Genomic DNA, 18210 nt, shown 5'->3' on the forward strand with positions numbered 1-18210 from the left:
GTGTTTGTTCCTGAAATCTGTTTGAAAACCGTATGTACCTGCCTGTGTTTGTTACCTGACGTACATGTACCTGCCTGCTTGTGTTTGTTCCCAACTTGCATATGTTTTAGACCCTTTGTACCTGCCTGTGTTTGTGACCTGTTTGTGTTTGTTCCACTCACTTGTACTCTGTCCTGCCTGTGTTTTTGAGTTCCTGTTTCATTAGATATTGTTTGTGTTTGTTCCCGACATCTGTTTGTTTCACCATATCTACCTGCCTGTGTTTTGTTTGACCTTTCCTTGTGCTCTGCCTTCCCGTGTTCTGCCCTGTCCGTGTTCTGCCCTGCCCGTGTTTGTGAGTTCGACTTGTTTTCTGTTTTTTTTTCGATATTTTTTGAGTTTGTTTTGGCCTTCGTGCCCTTGTCTGTTCCCTGGTTGTTGGCCCTTTTTGTTAGTAAAATCTTTGTTAATTTTCCCTTTTGAGTTTGTGTTTTTTTTTCCCCTCTGCGTTTGGGTCCCCCCTACCCGTACCGTGACAAATCTAATTGTGATGCAAATGTGGGCTACAGCAGATGAAGTCACTACTTGTACTTTCAACATGCCAAAATAAACCAATACATAAATACTCAAAAATTGAGTATTCAATGCTCCAAAATGGCAATTAAGTTAAATGCATGCCCTGTTTTTATTCCATAAAATAATCCAATCAAATTGTTTTCAGAAAACTCGACTGATTCTTGAAGTCCTGCTTCCTAGGTATGCAAACACTTTTGTGTATGTTTACTGTAGCAATTTGGAATTATGGGTTGGGAAAAATCCTCCAGAATGTCCATTTAATTCTACACATGCCACATTTTAAAATTCAGTAAAATTATTGAACCAAACTGTTTCCAGCAAAGTACACCAGATCCTTTTAGACCACCCTTCCGGGTATTCATGCAATGGGTTCTATGCATTTGTACTGCATCAATTTGAAATTATGGGATGGCAAATTTGTTCAAAATGTCCATTTAGTCCTATAGATGGTGCTTATTACAAATTCAATAAAATAATTAAATCAAAAGGTTTTCAGCAATGACCACTAAATTCCTGAAGAACACCTTCCCAGGTAGTTATGCCATGATTGCCATGGGTTTTACTGTATAATTTGGAATTATAGGATGGCAGATTCATCCAAAATGGCCATTCAATTCAATACATGTCAGTCACTATTTAAAACTATAAAACAATTAAACTTAAATGTTTTTAGCAAACTGCACTCGATTCCGGAAGAACACCTTTTCAGGTAGTTATGCCATGACGGCCATGTTTTTTTTTTTCCTGCAGGGATGTGAAATTATGGGATGGCAGATAACTTGACCGAGTTTTTTCTAAGTGCATATGCCCGTATCTGCAGTGTTCAGGTTTACCGCAATGTCACGTTTAAACGCGCACAAAAATCTGATCCTGGATATCTTGACCAAGATTCGCAGAAGTGCAGATAGCTGTTAATCTTTGGGTTGGCTGTGTGCTGCTTTCAGAGATAGTTATACCAAATACTTGATAGTTTATAAATATTCAGTTTCGATTCATTTGATTTTTGAAAACTGAAAGATGAAACATAACAACCATATAGGCTATACATATGTAGCTCATAAATTAAATTAATGGCACATGACTGTTTCGGTACAGAGGTTGGCGCAATGATGACGTAGTAAACACAAGAATGTCAGCTGATGTAGCGAAGTGTAGCCGTACAGCTCTCCACCAGCTTTGTTGGGTAAAGTTTCCAAAACTTCGTATGCTCTTGGTCTGTTGTGAAAGGGTAGTTAACAAACTAGATTCGTGTTTTGATTTCGTATAGTATTAAATACTAACTATATAGTTAGAACATTGTTGTAGCTTTCTGTATATTTTTACTACTGTTTATGATTACAAGGTTGCAATAAGTGCTATCATGTGTTTACTAACATTAGCTAGAGTATAACTGCAGTATTTGTGATTATTCAGTAAACACGTGAAAGAATAACAAATGCCCAGTGTACCTTACTAGCGACTTAGCAGTCTAACATACAGTAGCAGTCTACAGTTACAGTATCCTCCAGTCTGCAGTTTGTATGCTGAGAACGAACTTTTACTTTCCAGCTCGCTTTCCGGTGTTTTGGCGAAATTTCATTCCCTGCCAGAATTTCACTCCGTTACATGAACTACGCTCAGCAAACATTACCTTTTTGTTTTAAGTCCACGGTTTCGACAAATTAATGAATGGATGGCTCTTTATGTGTCATTGTCAAAATAAAAGAAGAAAAAAAGAGCTATTTCTCGTTTGATCTGGTCGATTTTCGTGGCGGTCTGAGATTTAATTTAAGAAGCTAACTTGGAGAGAATCGCGACATTTAGCAACCATTCTTAGTTTTCTTTACGATTATGCAGAGAACGTTTAATTGTAGAAAAATCTTAATGACATTACAACACAAAACAAAACCGTTGTGTGGCAGATGTAAGCACTCAGATCACAAGTCTTCATTCCAATCAAAATAGACTTACATCCAGAAAAGCATTAGGCTATATATAATCTCCTCTGGTAGGCTATCCCCTTGAGGTGAATCTCACACTGACATGCATGAATAGATACTGTCCAGAACAATATTTGAAGGCACATGGACTTAAGTTATAGGTACCAAGTGATATGTGTGTGTGTTGTGGATTTAATCCTGTGTTTCTAAATATTTCTTGAAATAAGCCTGTAATTGTATATTTATAGATGTTGAGAATACAAATTCAGTTGTTTATACTGTATATCACTATACATACATACACACATACACACAAGTACAATGCAATGAAAAGTATTTGTCCCCTTCTCGATTTCCTCTACTTTTACATATTTGTCACACTGAGTGGTTTCAGACCTTAAACAGTTATCGAACACTCATATCACCCATGTGAAAAAGTAATTACAGTTGAAGTCGGATGTTTACATACACTTAGGTGGAAGTCATTAAAACTAATTTCTAACCACTCCACAGATTTCATGTTAGCAAACTATAGTGTTGGCAAGTCAGTTAGGACATCTACTTTGTGCATGACACAAGTCATTTTTCCAACAGTTGTTTACAGACAGATTATTTCACTTTTAATTCACTATATCACAATTCCAGTGGGTCAGAAGTTTACATACACTAAGTTTACTGTGCCTTTAAACAGCTTGGAAAATTCCAGAAAATGATGTCATGGCTTTAGAAACTTCTGATAGGCTAATTGACATTATTTGAGTCAATTGGAGGTGTATCTGTGGATGTATTTTAAGGCCTACTTTCAAACTCAGTGCCTGTTTGCTTGACATCATGAGAAGATCAAAAGAAATCAGCCAAGACCTCAGAAAGAAAATTGTGGACCTCCACAAGTCTGGTTCATCCTTGGGAGCAATTTCCAAACGCCTGAAGGTACCATGTTCGTCTGTGCAAACAATAGTACGCAAGTATAAACACCATGGGACCACGCAGCTATCATACCGCTCAGGAAGGAGACGCGTTCTGTCTCCTAGAGATAAACATGCTTTGGTGCGAAAAGTGCAAATCAATCCCAGAACAACCGCAAAGGACCTTGTGAAGATGCTGGAGAGAACAGGTACAAAAGTATCTATATCCACAGTAAACGAGTCCTATATCGACATAACCTGAAAGGCTGCTCAGCAAGGAAGAAGCCACTACTCCAAAACCGCCATAAAAAAGCCAGACTACAGTTTTCAACTGCACATGGGGACAAAGATATTACTCTTTGGAGAAATGTCCTCTGGTCTGATGAAACAAAAATTGAACTGTTTGGCCATAATGACCATTGTTATGTTTGGAGGAAAAAGGGTGAGGCATGCAAGCCGAAGAACACCATCCTAACCATGAAGCATGGGGGTGGCAGCATCATGTTGTGGGGGTGCTTTGCTGCAGGAGGGACCGGTGCACTTCATAAAATAGATGGCATCATGAGGAAGGAAAATTATGTGGATATATTAAAGCAACATCTCAAGACATCAGCCAGGAAGTTAAAGCTTGGTTGCAAATGGCTCTTCCAAATGGACAATGACCCAAAGCATACTTCTAAAGTTATGGCAAAACGGCTTAAGGACAACAAAGTCAAGGTATTGGAGTGGCCATCACAAAGTCCTGACCTCAGTCCAATCGAAAAAGTGTTTGCGAGCAAGGAGGCCTACAAACCTGACTCAGTTACACCAGTTCTGTCAGGAGGAATGGGCCAAAATTCCAGAAACTTATTGTGAGAAGCTTGTGGAAGGCTACCCGAAACGTTTGACCGAAGTTAAACAATTTAAAGGCAATGCTACCAAATACTAACAGAGTGTATGTAAACTTCTGACCCACTGGGAATGTGATGAAAGAAATTAAAGCTGAAATAAATCATTCTCTCTACTATTATTCTGACATTTCACATTCTTAAAATAAAGTCATGGTCCTAACTGACCCAAGACAGGGAATGTTTACTAGGATTAAATGTCAGGAATTGTGAAAAACTGAGTTTAAATGGATTTGGCTAAGGTGTATGTAAACTTTCGACTTCAACTGTACCTGCTTAGTTACTCAATCAACCTAGTAACCAAATTTAATTGATAATTACATTCAGCTGAGCACAACCAGGCTTGATTGTTGCCAGCCTTGTTGAATCTAAACCTCACTCATAGTGAGTGAAGTAGTCACAAAGTTTCTACAAACACGCTATGCCACAATCAGAGGAAATTCCAGAAAAGCTGAGAAAAAATTTGTTGAAGTATATAATTCTGGAAAGGGTAAACAAAGCCATTTCTATGGCTCTGGGATTCCACCGAACCATAGTGAGAGCCATTATCTCCAAATGGAGAACACTAGTGAGTGGCCTGCTAAAATTTCTCCAAGAGTGTAGTGACAGTGCATCCTGGATGTCACAAAAAATCCAAGAAGAACATCCAAGGAACTTCTAAGATCAGTGTTCATGACTCCACAATAAAAAAATAATTTGTATTCTCAATAACTACATAGTTATCATAGTGTTTATGAGTAAAGTACATACACAATAAAGTGTACATAATTCTGTTCTGGGTACAGGGCTGTTGTGATTGGAACACAGACTTGTGTTGTGAGTGCTCTCAGCTGTCAAACGGATTATTAATAACATAAGTATTTTTGGTGAATTACAATTTCAGTGATTTTATCTGCTTTATTGCATGCAAGTATAGATCATCGTGAAGTAGAAAAGAGGAAGAATGGTTGGTAACATCATGATTCTTGGAAAGTAAGCTGGTTAGATTATGAAAAGGCTGTCATGGAAATTGACTAGATCAAATGTGAAAGAATAACTTTTGGCAATGACAGGCTATTTTGGCTATCTATATGACTTCTACTGATAGAAGGTTGATAGAAGGCATGTGGACTTAAGCCATATGCCTTTAAATATTGTCCTGGACAGTACCTATTCATGCATGTCAGTGTGAAATGCACCTCAGGGGGGTGCCAGTAAAGAAATAGGAGGGTATATATAATACTGTTCTGGATGCACGTCTATCTTCATTGGACTAAAGACTTGTGATCCCAGTGCTTCTAGCCGCCACACAACAGGCAGTGAGCATATGTGCACAAGGGAAGTGAAATTTATAGAATGAAATTTCGCCTCAACAAGTGTTATATTCTTTTCTCATATAGATGCTAAGTAGATAGTGCCATAATGTTTGGGACAAAGACCTTTTTTTTCTTGATTTGGCTCTGTACTCCACAATTTTAGATCTGTATTCAGACAGTTCGGCTTTTATTAAAGAGTATTTTTATACATTTTGGTTCCACCATATAGAAATTACAGCATTTATACATAATGCCGCATTTCAGGGCACCATATTGTTTGGGACAGATTAATGTTACATTAATGAAAGTAGTTATGTTAAATACTTTATTGCGTATCCTTTGCATGCAATGGTTGCTTGAAGTCTGTGAGCCATAGGCATCAACAGGAGCTGAGTATCTTCGTTAGTGATGCTCTGCCAGGCCTGTATGGCAGCCATATTCAGCTCCTGCTTGTTTCCAGGAATAGTTTTCTCTTCAGCATATGAAACGTATGTTCAATTGGATTCATATCGGGTGACTGACATGGTCTGTCAAGAATTTTCCAGTTTTTGGCTTTGAAAAACTCTTTTGTTGCTGAAGCAGTATGTTTGGGATCATTGTCTTGCTGTTGGATGAAGCGCCATCCAATGAGTCTGGAGGCATTTGCTTGAATTTGAGCAGATAAAATACTTATGTAGACTTATGCAGAGAATTTATTCTGCTGTTACATCTGCAGTTACATCATCAATGAAGACAAGTGAGTCAGTATCTATGGCAGCCATACATTCCCAAATGCCCACACCACCAAGGAGTATACTTTGGATTTTGGGCAGTTCCTTTGGGCCTCCATATTTGAAGTGAAGTGAATTTTGGTCTCATTTGTCAACAAGACCTAATTCCAGAACTCTACAGGCTGTTTTAGGTAGTATTTCTTATAAAGTGTAAGTTGTTCGCCCTGTGGTTTAGAGCTGTAGCCTCTGTAGTTCTGTTCGTGAAGTCTTCTGTGGACAGCAGTTGGGCTGTAATGATAAGGAAGTTCTTATACTGTGGTGGCTGTAGAATCTGCTTAATTGCATTAAAATAATGAAACTGACAGAGTGGCTACATGTTCGCTGTTGACGTGATTTTCAACAGAGACCGCCTATCCATCTTTTTGCAGTTCTGTGTCTTTATAAGGCAATTGTTGGTTTATTAATGCCACATCTACTATTTTTTATGTATATTTATAGATCATTGTGTGATGTAATTTGACATAATTTCTGTAAAATATCCAAAACGGTTTATGCAAATATAAAATCTCTTTACAATGAAATGAATGGGAAATGTTTTGGAATTTGGCACATACCTGAATTATGTGATAATCCATTATGCAATTAAGTGGATTCTACTGTATTAACCTACACTACCTACCTGTGCAGATTGACCTAAGGAATAAAATTCTGAAAAGCCTTTAGTGTAGTGTAGGGTACCAGCAACACCAGTGAAAAAAGATTGTGCAAGCATTCTTTGAATGAATGTATAAAAATAATTTAAATACTGTAAACTGGCATTTTTGTAGATTCATTTACATTACATTACAGGCATTTAGCAGACGCTCTTATCCAGAGCGACTTACACAACTTTTTTTTTTTTTTTTACATAGCATTTTACATTGTATCCATTTATACAGCTGGATATATACTGAAGCAATTTCGGTTAAGTACCTTGCTCAAGGGTACAACGGCAGTGTCCTACCCGGGAATCGAACCTGCGACCTTTCGGTTACAAGTCCAGTTCCTTACCACTGTGCTACACTCCGTCCTCATTAAGTTAAAAGGTTCATTAATATTGTACCCTAAGCTTGTAACAAAAAATGAAATACATTTCAAGACGTATTACTCAATTACCACTGTTCCTGAGAATGACTCCCTTACAATGTGTAAATTTTGGAGTATAGACTATATTTTCCCCCAGTTATGACACTTACATTATGTAACCCTTCATTAAATATTTAAAATGTTCCAATTTTTTATTTTGTCACCTGTTAAATTTTTATAGCTTACATCTCAATGCATTGTGGTGGTCTTTTGAAGACCAGAATTTTAAATTCTAAATGTAACTATACATAGGGAGACAACGCATCAAGTTGACAGTGGTGGTGAAGCCGAACTGACCGCAGTCGCTGTCACACAATGTCACCACATAAGGCCTGTTTTAGCCTGGAGAAACCATGTCTTAAGACTATTAAACTTAGATTTTAAGTTTTTTTTTTTTGATATTTAAAATTTTCTGAAAAACACGATATCGCTTCCGAAGAGGATTGACTAATTGCATGAAACTTAAACTGCTATGGTCAAGGTCACTTTACTTTAAAAGTTACATAAAAAAAGTTTCCATATGAAAAATCTTGGCCATAGTGTTAAATTTAATTTTATATTGATGCATAATTTATGCAAATTTCACCAATTCTAGACTTGGTTTATAGGATTGCTTTTATAAATTTTTAGGGCACATCAGTCTGAATAAAACTAGATTGGAACCATGTCGATAGGTTAAAAAATGTAGAAACTACAGCTGATATTGTGTCCAACCTGGAAACCTGCTTGAATCTAATTGTTTTGGATGGGTTTAACCCTAAAGTAAATTTACTTTCGCCATTTCAGAGAAATATCAGTGCTACTCAACTCTAGGTGCTGCAGGCCACAGTGTCAGCAAGTATTTGCTCCAAGCATGCACAATACCACCACATTTCGCTAATGAGCTTGCGTCCTGACGGTAGCCGTTACTGAACTGAAAATAAATGGGGCAGAAACCTTCCATTTGAATCATTCGTCTCAAACTGTTTTCATTCACAGTCATTGATATAGTGTGCCAATGATCTGAATAAGCCATTTGCAAGTAAACACACAGCTTCCTTATTCACATCATATTAGGGAGATTGAATGATAAATGCAATTAATAGGAAAATCAGTCTTAATCACTGAGTACATGTAACAAAAAAAGACACCTGTCTGTTAACCACAGTGATTGCTTTCACAACAGCCTTCAATAAAGGCTACAAAACCTGTGCTTCAGGATTTTTTGAATGATAAAATCTGCGGATTTGCAGATTTGTCATTAGTATTCTCTGAGTGTGGTTGCAGAAGATGAAGAGTAACATACATGTTTTACACTATTCGTAGGCAGCTGGCTCTTTCTTGTGACTAACTTTAGTATATTTTTGAATTATTATATTCTATGGAATCATTATGTTAGTTCAATTGTCGTTAATATTACAGATCGACACTTGATGATAAGAAGGACGTTACATAGTTTCATTGTTAAAATAAGATGCTTGATGTAAACGTCTTAGGTTTTTTTCTTTGTTAGCCTTGAGTGATATATGGTTGTAAGTATAATAATTAATAAGTTGATAGTTAATGTAACAAAATAGTTATTCACTGTTTAATGTCCACAAGTTTGCGATGCAAATAGAATTAATTTTATTACTCACATAATAGCGTAGTTCAAGAGAACTGACTATATCTGATGGTGTTTTGTGAATTCATTGCTGTATTGTAATGCCATAACATTCCTCTTCTCAAAAGGAAAAAGGTTTTGTTTAGGACCTTCGTACTGCGCTTTAGATCATTTTCAATATCGTGATCAATTTGCATGAAACCTTGTCCAGTGCACTGTCTGTATTAGAAGGTCTATATAGATATTGTCTATGTGAAAAATCATGGCGGAGGTGTTAAATTGCATTTTTCCTGAAACAGAAAGTATGCAGTTAACTTTAATTCTAGACTTGATTTATTTTAATTCTAGGCTTGAAAACTGGATGGATTAGTAGCACACATGGGTCTGAGCAAAACAATGTATGGTGTTGATCAGGGGTGGACAAGGGGGGCCATATATGTTTCTAGATTTAATGCCATCTTGTACTCTTAATTGTTTCATTAACCATGTCACTTATTTAGGAAATAGGTGCCTTTGGTTCACAATGGAATCGTTGAAGATTGTTCCTGTGTCCCAAATGAAAAATCTGGTCTAATTTTGGTCTAACCTAGAGGTAAACCAGCAAAAGGGATCACAACAAAAGCCTGCATAGCCATGCAGGACAAATGGATTCGACGCCCAGTGTTAATTGTATGCTTGGACCCTGTACATCACTGCTTGCAGCTATATTATTATTATTATTATTCACCATACAGTAAGCATATAAAACTATCTTGAAGATATAAAATGGCATCGTAGCATAAATTCAATTAGTCTAGGATGAATCGTGCTGAGAGCTATTTAAAAAAAGAATGAGGTAATGATGGTAACCTGCTCAAACCCACTGTAAGGTTTCTCTAACCGCTGTATGGTGATATATGGTGGTTATTTTTGCAGCCCTAGACGGTAGTCGCTGACACTTCCAAGCTTGCCTCCTGAAGTGCGTTTCTGATCTGATCTGGACAGTTGCTTGGGGTTTTTCTTCATTATGATAAGAATTCTTTGGACATCAACTTACTCTTAATGATGTTCCAAGCAGTTGATTTTAGTAAGGCTAAGTTTTGGCCTATGTCTCTGACAGTTTTTTGGCTGGACCACAACAGCGGGGCCAGCCCTAGAAATGCGAATGTCTGTGACTGAGTGATGAAGTTACACCATTGGTTGGCCGAGGTATGAACTCACACCACTGGTCGGCCAGTCCAGCTATATACTAGGTTTTGACCTGGTCTTGTTATATCCCAGCCTCATTATGGCTTCCTTGACTTTCATTGGCACAACTTTGGTCTTCGTGTTGACAAACACCAGTAACAAGACTCTAAAGGCAATCAAAAGCCTAAAATCAAGTCTAGATACTGAAAGCTATCTTGTACCTGTATTATGGGAGCAACTGAACACACCTGACTAATCAGAAACATATGTGAAGCTATTTGTCCCCTTTGAATTGTGGAGGTCAGAGCCAAATCAATGCACTGTTGCCTCAAGGATAGAAGGTCCTGGGTTTGAATTCCAGCCTGGGCCTTTCTGTGTGAAGTTCTCGCTGTGTCTGTGTGGGGTTCCTCCGGGTACTCCGGTTTTTTTCCACATTCCAAAGTCATGCAGGTAGGCTAATTGGAGACTCTAAATTGCCCATAGGTATGAGTGTGTGAGTGAGTGAATGGTGTGTGTGCTGTCCAGGGTGTATTCCTCTCACCCAATGCATGCTGGGATAGGCTCTTGAACTCCTGCGACCCCGAGCAAGATAATTGGGTATAGATAATGTATAATGGATATTCTACTGCGGAGGTCTAATCAGACCTAGTTGTTGTCCCAAACATTATGGAGGGCATTGTAGTTCAATTCAGAGATGTGTATCTAGCTAACGTTAGCTGGCTGGCTAGCTCACTACTGTGGTGGTACTTGGTGGTGTGTTCTCTAATTGTGAAAAAGAAGACGGAGGAATGGACGACGCAGACGAATCAAGGTCCCTTCTGGGTTCAGAGAATGGAGGGCAGTCGGAAGAGAAGTCGGCAGAGGACATGTACTTTGAGTGAGTGGTTGAAAGACAAAAACAATTTTCTCCTCCAGGCACTGTGGCAGGTAGATACAGATTTATACATGCCACTCAGATGTTTACCAGCCCCTTATGAAAATCATATCAAAAACATTACAGTTATAAAAACTCCCAAAAATGATGTGTTAATATCCAACACACTTTTTGTATTACTTTTAACACATTTTGTGTCAAAGGTACTACTTTTGTGTTACAAATACAAAATGTGCTGTCCTTGAATAGACATGGAGGTGTGTTAATAAATTACATGTTATGTGTTTTAACACATTTTAACACATGAAATTATTTGGGAAACATTGGGGTAGCAGTATTGCTTTGGAATACAGCATGTTTAATTAGTGTTAGCTAAAATAGCCAATAATGTGCATTGTAACTTGGTCTAATTTTGATATCAGTATTTTTAATGGCAGGGCTAGATTTTGCAAATGTTAATGACTTATAGTGCTTTGTATGTGTGAGTATGTGTTTTACAAAGTGATAACACTAATGCGTATAAATGTAGACTATGAGAAGTATGCTTACACATACATACATACATGCAAACATGCATACATTGTAGCCAGTCCCAGATGTAGACTGGTTTGATTGGGAGGCTGAGCAAGATTTTGGGTTGGTTGTGGATTATGGTTATCCTTGTGTGAATTTTTATAGTCTGATCAATGTTTACCATTTAGCACTGGCACTTTGCTATGTGCATAAAGTAATGGCTGTGAGAAAGGGCACGTTGGCACAATTCGAAGTATAAGAGGCTGGCACCATCAAAAAGCAACAGAAATCCCCCCAGCTTTTGTACTCACTGATTTTACGGCCATCCAACGAGCCTTCATTGACAAAATTATCAACTATCTCCTTCAATTTCAGCTCCCGAGGTCGCAACAGTACCCTTCTCTCATGTTCCGCTTTCTGTCATTTCTTCTGAGATCCACTTTTAGTGTTACTAAGGTTTATAAGGCATTTTGATAAGCTTAGCTGTAGGTAGGACTCCTCTTTGCTCTCTTCCTTAGCTAGATCAGTGACTTTACTTGACAATGTGAGAAGCACAGCTAGGTAACAGTTCTACCAAATAGAACACTTAACATTGGACAATAGCATGCACAGACATATTTCCTAGCAATCTTTGATATCAGAAAATAACAGTAGTACAAAATAAATTACCACAAATTATTTAATTGAATAGTTGAAACAATATGTTTTCTGCAGTATGGGCATTTAGGTTAAGTTTGACATTATCACAGACTATAGTACAAAGAAAATATGCTGACCATGACTGAGATGAGTTTCCTTATTGAATGGTGTATAAAACAGTCAATAATAGCAAGTGATAGTATCGCCAATTGTTCAAGGAATGCATGAAGTTGCGTTGAAATACTGTTGTACAAACACGCTTTTTTCAGGTAGATTATTGGTAGTTATAATTATGAATGAGTCATGTTTTTAAATGGAATGTTTTTAATGGGGTGTCGTAGACAGTACAGGCGTACTAATTGTTTGTATGTCGGTAGATGGAGAACAGGGTGAGGTAACATTAATGTAGAAACGTGGCGTTTGCTGATAAGAACGTTTTCTACAGTAGCCAAGTAAAAAAGTAGTTAATAGAAATGCCACAGTGGCCAGCTATTGTAACTTTTAAAGAAAATCAATAAATCTGCCGTCATTAAATGCCTACGGCTCCCCTTGTGTCACTTTTGCTAAACATATGCATTGAAGATTCTGATATTCTGATAACTGCAAAAGCAGTAGCTGAAAAGAAATAGACAATTATTAGTTAGCCAATAAGTGTGCATAAGAAATTAAAGATTTGCCTGAGCCTTAGGTTGGATTCAATCCTCTGACTTTGCAATCTGATATACTTTGAATGTCAATATTGCATAAGGGAATTAAGTTATGAACACCTACTTAGTTAAATGGGCATGAACGGCTTTGCAATAAGAAGAGGTTGTTTAATGTTGGCATGTGCTCATGGTTTTAAAGAAGGGAGGCCAGTATGGTGTTATTATTATTATTATTATTATTATTATTATTATTATTATTATTATTTTGTTGCCTGGCATGGAAATATTATATCAAACCTCCTGATATGTTGCGCTTGCTCTTTCACACTCCTCATGCAGGTTCCAGTGTGTGCGTCATCATATTTGAATGCTTGGCGGGATTGTCACCCCTGTCACCACCAGTGGAAAATAGGATATAGAGGAGAAATTTCAGAACGCAATTGCATTGAATCGATATTGCAACAAATATGCCAGCATGTAAAGGTATTTTTAAATAAATAAATAAGTAAATAAATAAATAAATAAATAAATAAATTATTATAATCATCACCACGTGAGCCTACTTATGTTGGGTCGGCTACTAAATTTCCAGCCCTGTACTGAATGTTAACTATCTAGCATAATTTGTTGATTATGAGGAATATGCTGTGTTTTTCATAGATCAAACAAGTTATGCTAATATGTACTGAAAAAAATGCATTGGCCACAAGGTGATGCACCCCATGTATCAAACCTCTGTTGTTAAGGAGGTTCTCATCCTTCTGTAGGCAATACGGAATGGATAATTTCTTGATGTATTATGTTTATTAATGTTCGATTAGACATGAGGTAGCTGGTGATAGATGAGAGATGAATTTCGGGAGATGAATTTCTAGATTTCAGCCTGTCTCATTTAGGCGTACGCCAGCCTCAATAACAAGCACCCTCTGTTTCTAGTTTCCACGCAAGGAACACGTTTCCTTTCCTGCATCCCATTGGCCAAAACGTCTCTGGCTGGCTCTGATTGGACTTCGTAACCAGGAAGCGGAAAAAGACATAAGTCTGAGGTGTAACTTTCAGCCAATCGTTGACCTCGATGCTTGTGCTTGTTATTGAGGCCGGTATACGCCTAAATGAGACGCTCTTGAACTTGATATTATGCACAAATTTGAATGGTTTGTATTAACCATTTGGTGCTACTGCAACCAATGTGTGAGATAAAAACAGAAACGCGTTGTTTTACTTTTATTAGTAGACGATACAGGACAACTATGCCGAAAACGGAGTTTCGCAGCCCCACCATTGTCGCTCTGGTCGTTCATTTAACACGCACCCCCTCCCTGCAGTCTCATCTGCAAAACACCCCCCACCCTTGACATAATGGACAATATTGTCTATCTTGGCATTCGTAAAAATATTCTTTCACCACTAAAAAATCATATTCCGTCATAGCAACAAGATAAACCCAACAATAGCCCTAAGATATGCCTATACAGCAGTGAAAACACTGCTCACTGAATAACGAAATAAACGAGAAAAAGTTTTTAAAAATGATACCATCTCATTCTACAGTCAATATCTGGGACTAAATATTGAATAAATATACAATCTTACCGTTGGTTTTACGTGTAGAGATGTCCCTTTTGAGACTGCGTGGTCATATATTGTCTTGGACAATCCGTTTGGGAAATATACGCGCATTCGTGACGCCTGGGTATCTTCCAAAACAGCTGTGCGTAACACCACACCTGTTTATGGCGTCGTCGCCCTTTCTAGTACAGACTGGCTTGATTAACAATTCATTTATTCAGTAGGTGAGAGTATAAGCTTTCTAACGATGTATAACATGTCTAATTCTGCTTTTGGAATAGCGTTTTATAGGTCAGCGTAACAGAAAATATTCTTAGCATCGCATTCACTTACGCATTCACTCTGTGTTAGCAGAAAATATGTTGCACCTAAAGAAACGTGGTCAACGATATCTCGTAATTTCTTGGAAAATACTATTATTATTGAAGACTTCTGGACATAGCTAAGCCATATGTTTGCTGATAGACCTAGCTGACAGTTTTCTGGAGTAAAACAGAAGCGAATAGAACAGTATCATTGATACTGTCTCTGTCTCCATCTACTGAACATAGAGGAGATTTCATCATTGCTATGTAAGTATTACTGCTCAAAATATTTCGGTTATATACGTTATTTTTAAAATTGAGTATCTTTAAAGTAATACAGTAATTTTAGATAAAATAAACGGCGTAGTGATTTTCAAAAGGGTGACATACCTATACCTAGCAACTTTCAAGTCTCGTAGAGTGTTTTTCCACACCGTTTAAACATGAATGGCAGTGAATGAAGTCTGTCTGGCCAAAACGTAAACAAACACGATATCTCAAAAATAAAGCAATTTTAGGAAAAATTGTTGATGTTTATGTAAACTATGTGGCCGATGTTGACAATGGACAATGACATGTAGTAACACTGGTATGGTCCTTTAAATGAAGCACGACATTTGTACCATTTACAATACTAACTCCAACATTAGTTTATATTCTTAATTTAGATTGAAATAAAGTGCCGCAAATTCAATTATCTTTGGAAAAATTCAAAAATAATGTTGTTTTCCTTTAGTTTGAAATGAAAGACTGAGAGGTCAGATATATAAAGCAGATAAAACTACACGTTCTGGATCATATAATCCTTGATCACAAGTGTGCAGAACCTTTCCTGTTTTCTCTCTCTCCCCCCTGCCCTTCACTAACGCCAAAGGAATGCCTTTAGGGCAATTAGGGTCACACCACGGGTCTCTCAAGTGTATACAATGTCCTACAATTTTCTCCCTTGAAATTTTTATTACTTTACTGCCAGTGAGGGCCAGAGAACCACTGCATGACTAAAGGATGCTGCGCAACAATGTTCCTTGTTATATGAAATTTGAATGTGATCTGTGACATTTAATTGAAATCACAGAGTGAAAATCTTAATGTCTGTATAGATAAGGGTTGTGGAGGCCTGATCATTGGAATCTACATATTTTGGGCATTCCAGATAAAAGTGGAAAATAACACGGTATGATTGTTCTTGTTAATTGGAAAATATTTTGCCTGAAGATGGAGATTGCGACTGGCGGGATTTAGCAATTATTTGTCTGTAAAATGTCACCCTATTATAAGAAGCAGAGGTAAACTTCCATTTGTCTTTTAAAGATATTCAAAAACTGAACTGGCTTACCTCCTAACATATTGTTTGGCCTCTTTGGACCATAAGACGACAAATCTTTTGATAATATTTCATCAGTATAGGGGTCTGTGATACCTTGTCCAAAGACCTAAAAATTCCCCAAAAATGAATAAAATGTTTTTTGTCCATTATATATCATATTAATTTATGCCTTATGATGGTTTAAGATGAAACATTGATATTACATTGAAAAATAATGCAAAAACATGTGTATCACAGTGTGTCACAATATCTAAATATGTAACCATTCCCTCTTGTATGGTTTTCTGTGCTCTACGGTGTGTAATCTTTTGTTGCATGGGGATGGGATGACCATTTACAAATGTTACGATTTATGACCACCCCAAGATAAATTTTTACATCCATCTAGCACATGTCACATAGTGCACAGTAAAACTTGATTGACATTATGCACAAGAAGAAAAAAAAATATTCCACCATCAGAAAAATGTTTGCGCTGTTAACTTCTAGCTTCATGGTACATCAAACAAAAATATGATTGAGCCACCGATGAATGCTTACAGTACAGTATGTGAAATTCCCACATTACAGAATAGCACAAAGCTCTTTAAAGTCACTCAATTAATTTAATTGCGTTCATATTAATTCTAAAAAAGCATGCCACTACAAGCCACTACGCTGCCCACACGTTTTCTTTATACGTGACAATACTTTGCTAGCCCCTCGTCGGCTAGCAAACTTGAATAGACACTATTCTTTTACAGAAAGTCTATGAAATCTCTCAGACATTCCCCCGACTTTCATTCCTTTAGTCATGGCGTTGGCTTCTGCTGTTGGGTCCCAGCAAGCCAGCCATTCCCTGACAGATCTGCGCAGTAATTTCACAGAGTGTTACAGTCAATAGTAGCCCATTCTTTAGCAATGAATAGATTGTGTATAGTTAATAGTATACAATAAGTGTCAAAAAAAGAAGGGACAGCACATGCATTTTGTTCAGAGAAAATATTTATTTCCCTTTTTAAGATAAGGAGTTTTGTTTGTTGTGTTCGTTTGTTACGTCGTAATGCAGTTGCAAACACCTAAGCGTCCAGTTCACCTGAAGTGGACAATCAACGCTATTTAGCCACATCACGCTACGAAAGTCGAGTTGAGAAACAATTGTATATAAAATTCAGAAGCTAGTTAGTGTGAATAATATGAATTGTGAATATTTGTACTTTTCTGATCCTGAGGGAAATAAAGATCAAATGCTTTAGAATAAAGTAAGACGTTGAAAATTTTGTGATTGGGGGCGCTCAATGAGATACGGAGTGGCATATCTTCTCTCTTAGTATCTTTTTGTTTTTACCGGTGTACAAGTCTAAGGTGAGAGGTCAGCACAGTAAAAGCCACTGTTATTCTAGAGATCAGGTAATCATTTGGTACAAATGTGCTCTTTATTTCAAGCTTTGAACCATGTCTGTATTGTATATAGTTTTGGAGATGAGGTTTATTTAAGACGGGGGATTCTTGCTGTGGGTTTTAAGTGATTAAAATTGCGACACCTTTGGTTTCTCCTGTTAAACAATGCTAGGTGTGCCATCTTGTTACAGATCCTTTTGCCATGCAGCCATTGCATCATAGTTCTAAGCGTTTCCATGGCCATTAGTCACTAATATTCTCCTATTGAACAGGTTAAACAAAGGTTTATACCACCCTCTGAAATGGAATGAAATTTCAGCTGGAATGGACCAGTTTATTCTGATTGAGGTCCTTACATGAGACATTTGTATTCCAATTGGGCTATTTTACTGATTATTAATGGAATATTAGGCTCCATGTAAACGTAGCTTGTGATATTTTTGGTCTCTTATGTGTCATTCCGGCCATACCATAGAGCTTGACTGCTGCAAGGAGGCTGGAGATGTTAATATTTTATCTTATTAGGTAGTATTTATTTGGCAACCATTTTGATTTCTAATTTGTTAACTTTGTGTCTCTCTTCCCCATTTATCATCAGAAAGGTTAGCAACCGGAAGCTGTATCTGGCTACGTTTTCAGCGGTTCTGGGCCCCTTAAGTTTTGGGTTTGTCCTTGGGTACAGCTCACCTGCCATCCCAGATCTGTGTAAGATTGCCAACCCCCGGTTGCAGTTGGATGCCGAACAGGCTTCATGGTTTGGGGTACGTCCTCTTCCTTATATCTCTGCTATCAGGGTTAGAGATTGTGCTTA

General features: G+C 37.5%; 1 protein-coding gene across 3 annotated transcripts in view; it reads left to right on the forward strand.

Moving 5' to 3' along the window:
- Positions 1-1617: 1617 nt before the first annotated feature.
- Positions 1618-18210, forward strand: part of slc2a8 (solute carrier family 2 member 8) — a 34460-nt gene continuing 17867 nt past the window's right edge. Inside the window, exons 1-3 of one of the 3 annotated variants that reach the window (XM_035378743.1) lie at positions 1618-1738; positions 10926-11022; positions 17998-18160. In XM_035378743.1, coding sequence (XP_035234634.1) covers positions 10934-11022; positions 17998-18160 — 252 coding nt within the window. In that variant the 5' untranslated portion in view covers positions 1618-1738; positions 10926-10933. Of the gene's footprint in view, positions 1739-10922; positions 11023-17997; positions 18161-18210 lie in introns of those variants that run through there. The other 2 variants (XM_035378744.1, XM_035378745.1) reach the window with 2 other exon arrangements.

Source organism: Anguilla anguilla, chromosome 10, assembly GCF_013347855.1.
Source record: "Anguilla anguilla isolate fAngAng1 chromosome 10, fAngAng1.pri, whole genome shotgun sequence".
In the NCBI taxonomy this organism is placed as follows: Eukaryota; Metazoa; Chordata; class Actinopteri; order Anguilliformes; family Anguillidae; genus Anguilla; species Anguilla anguilla.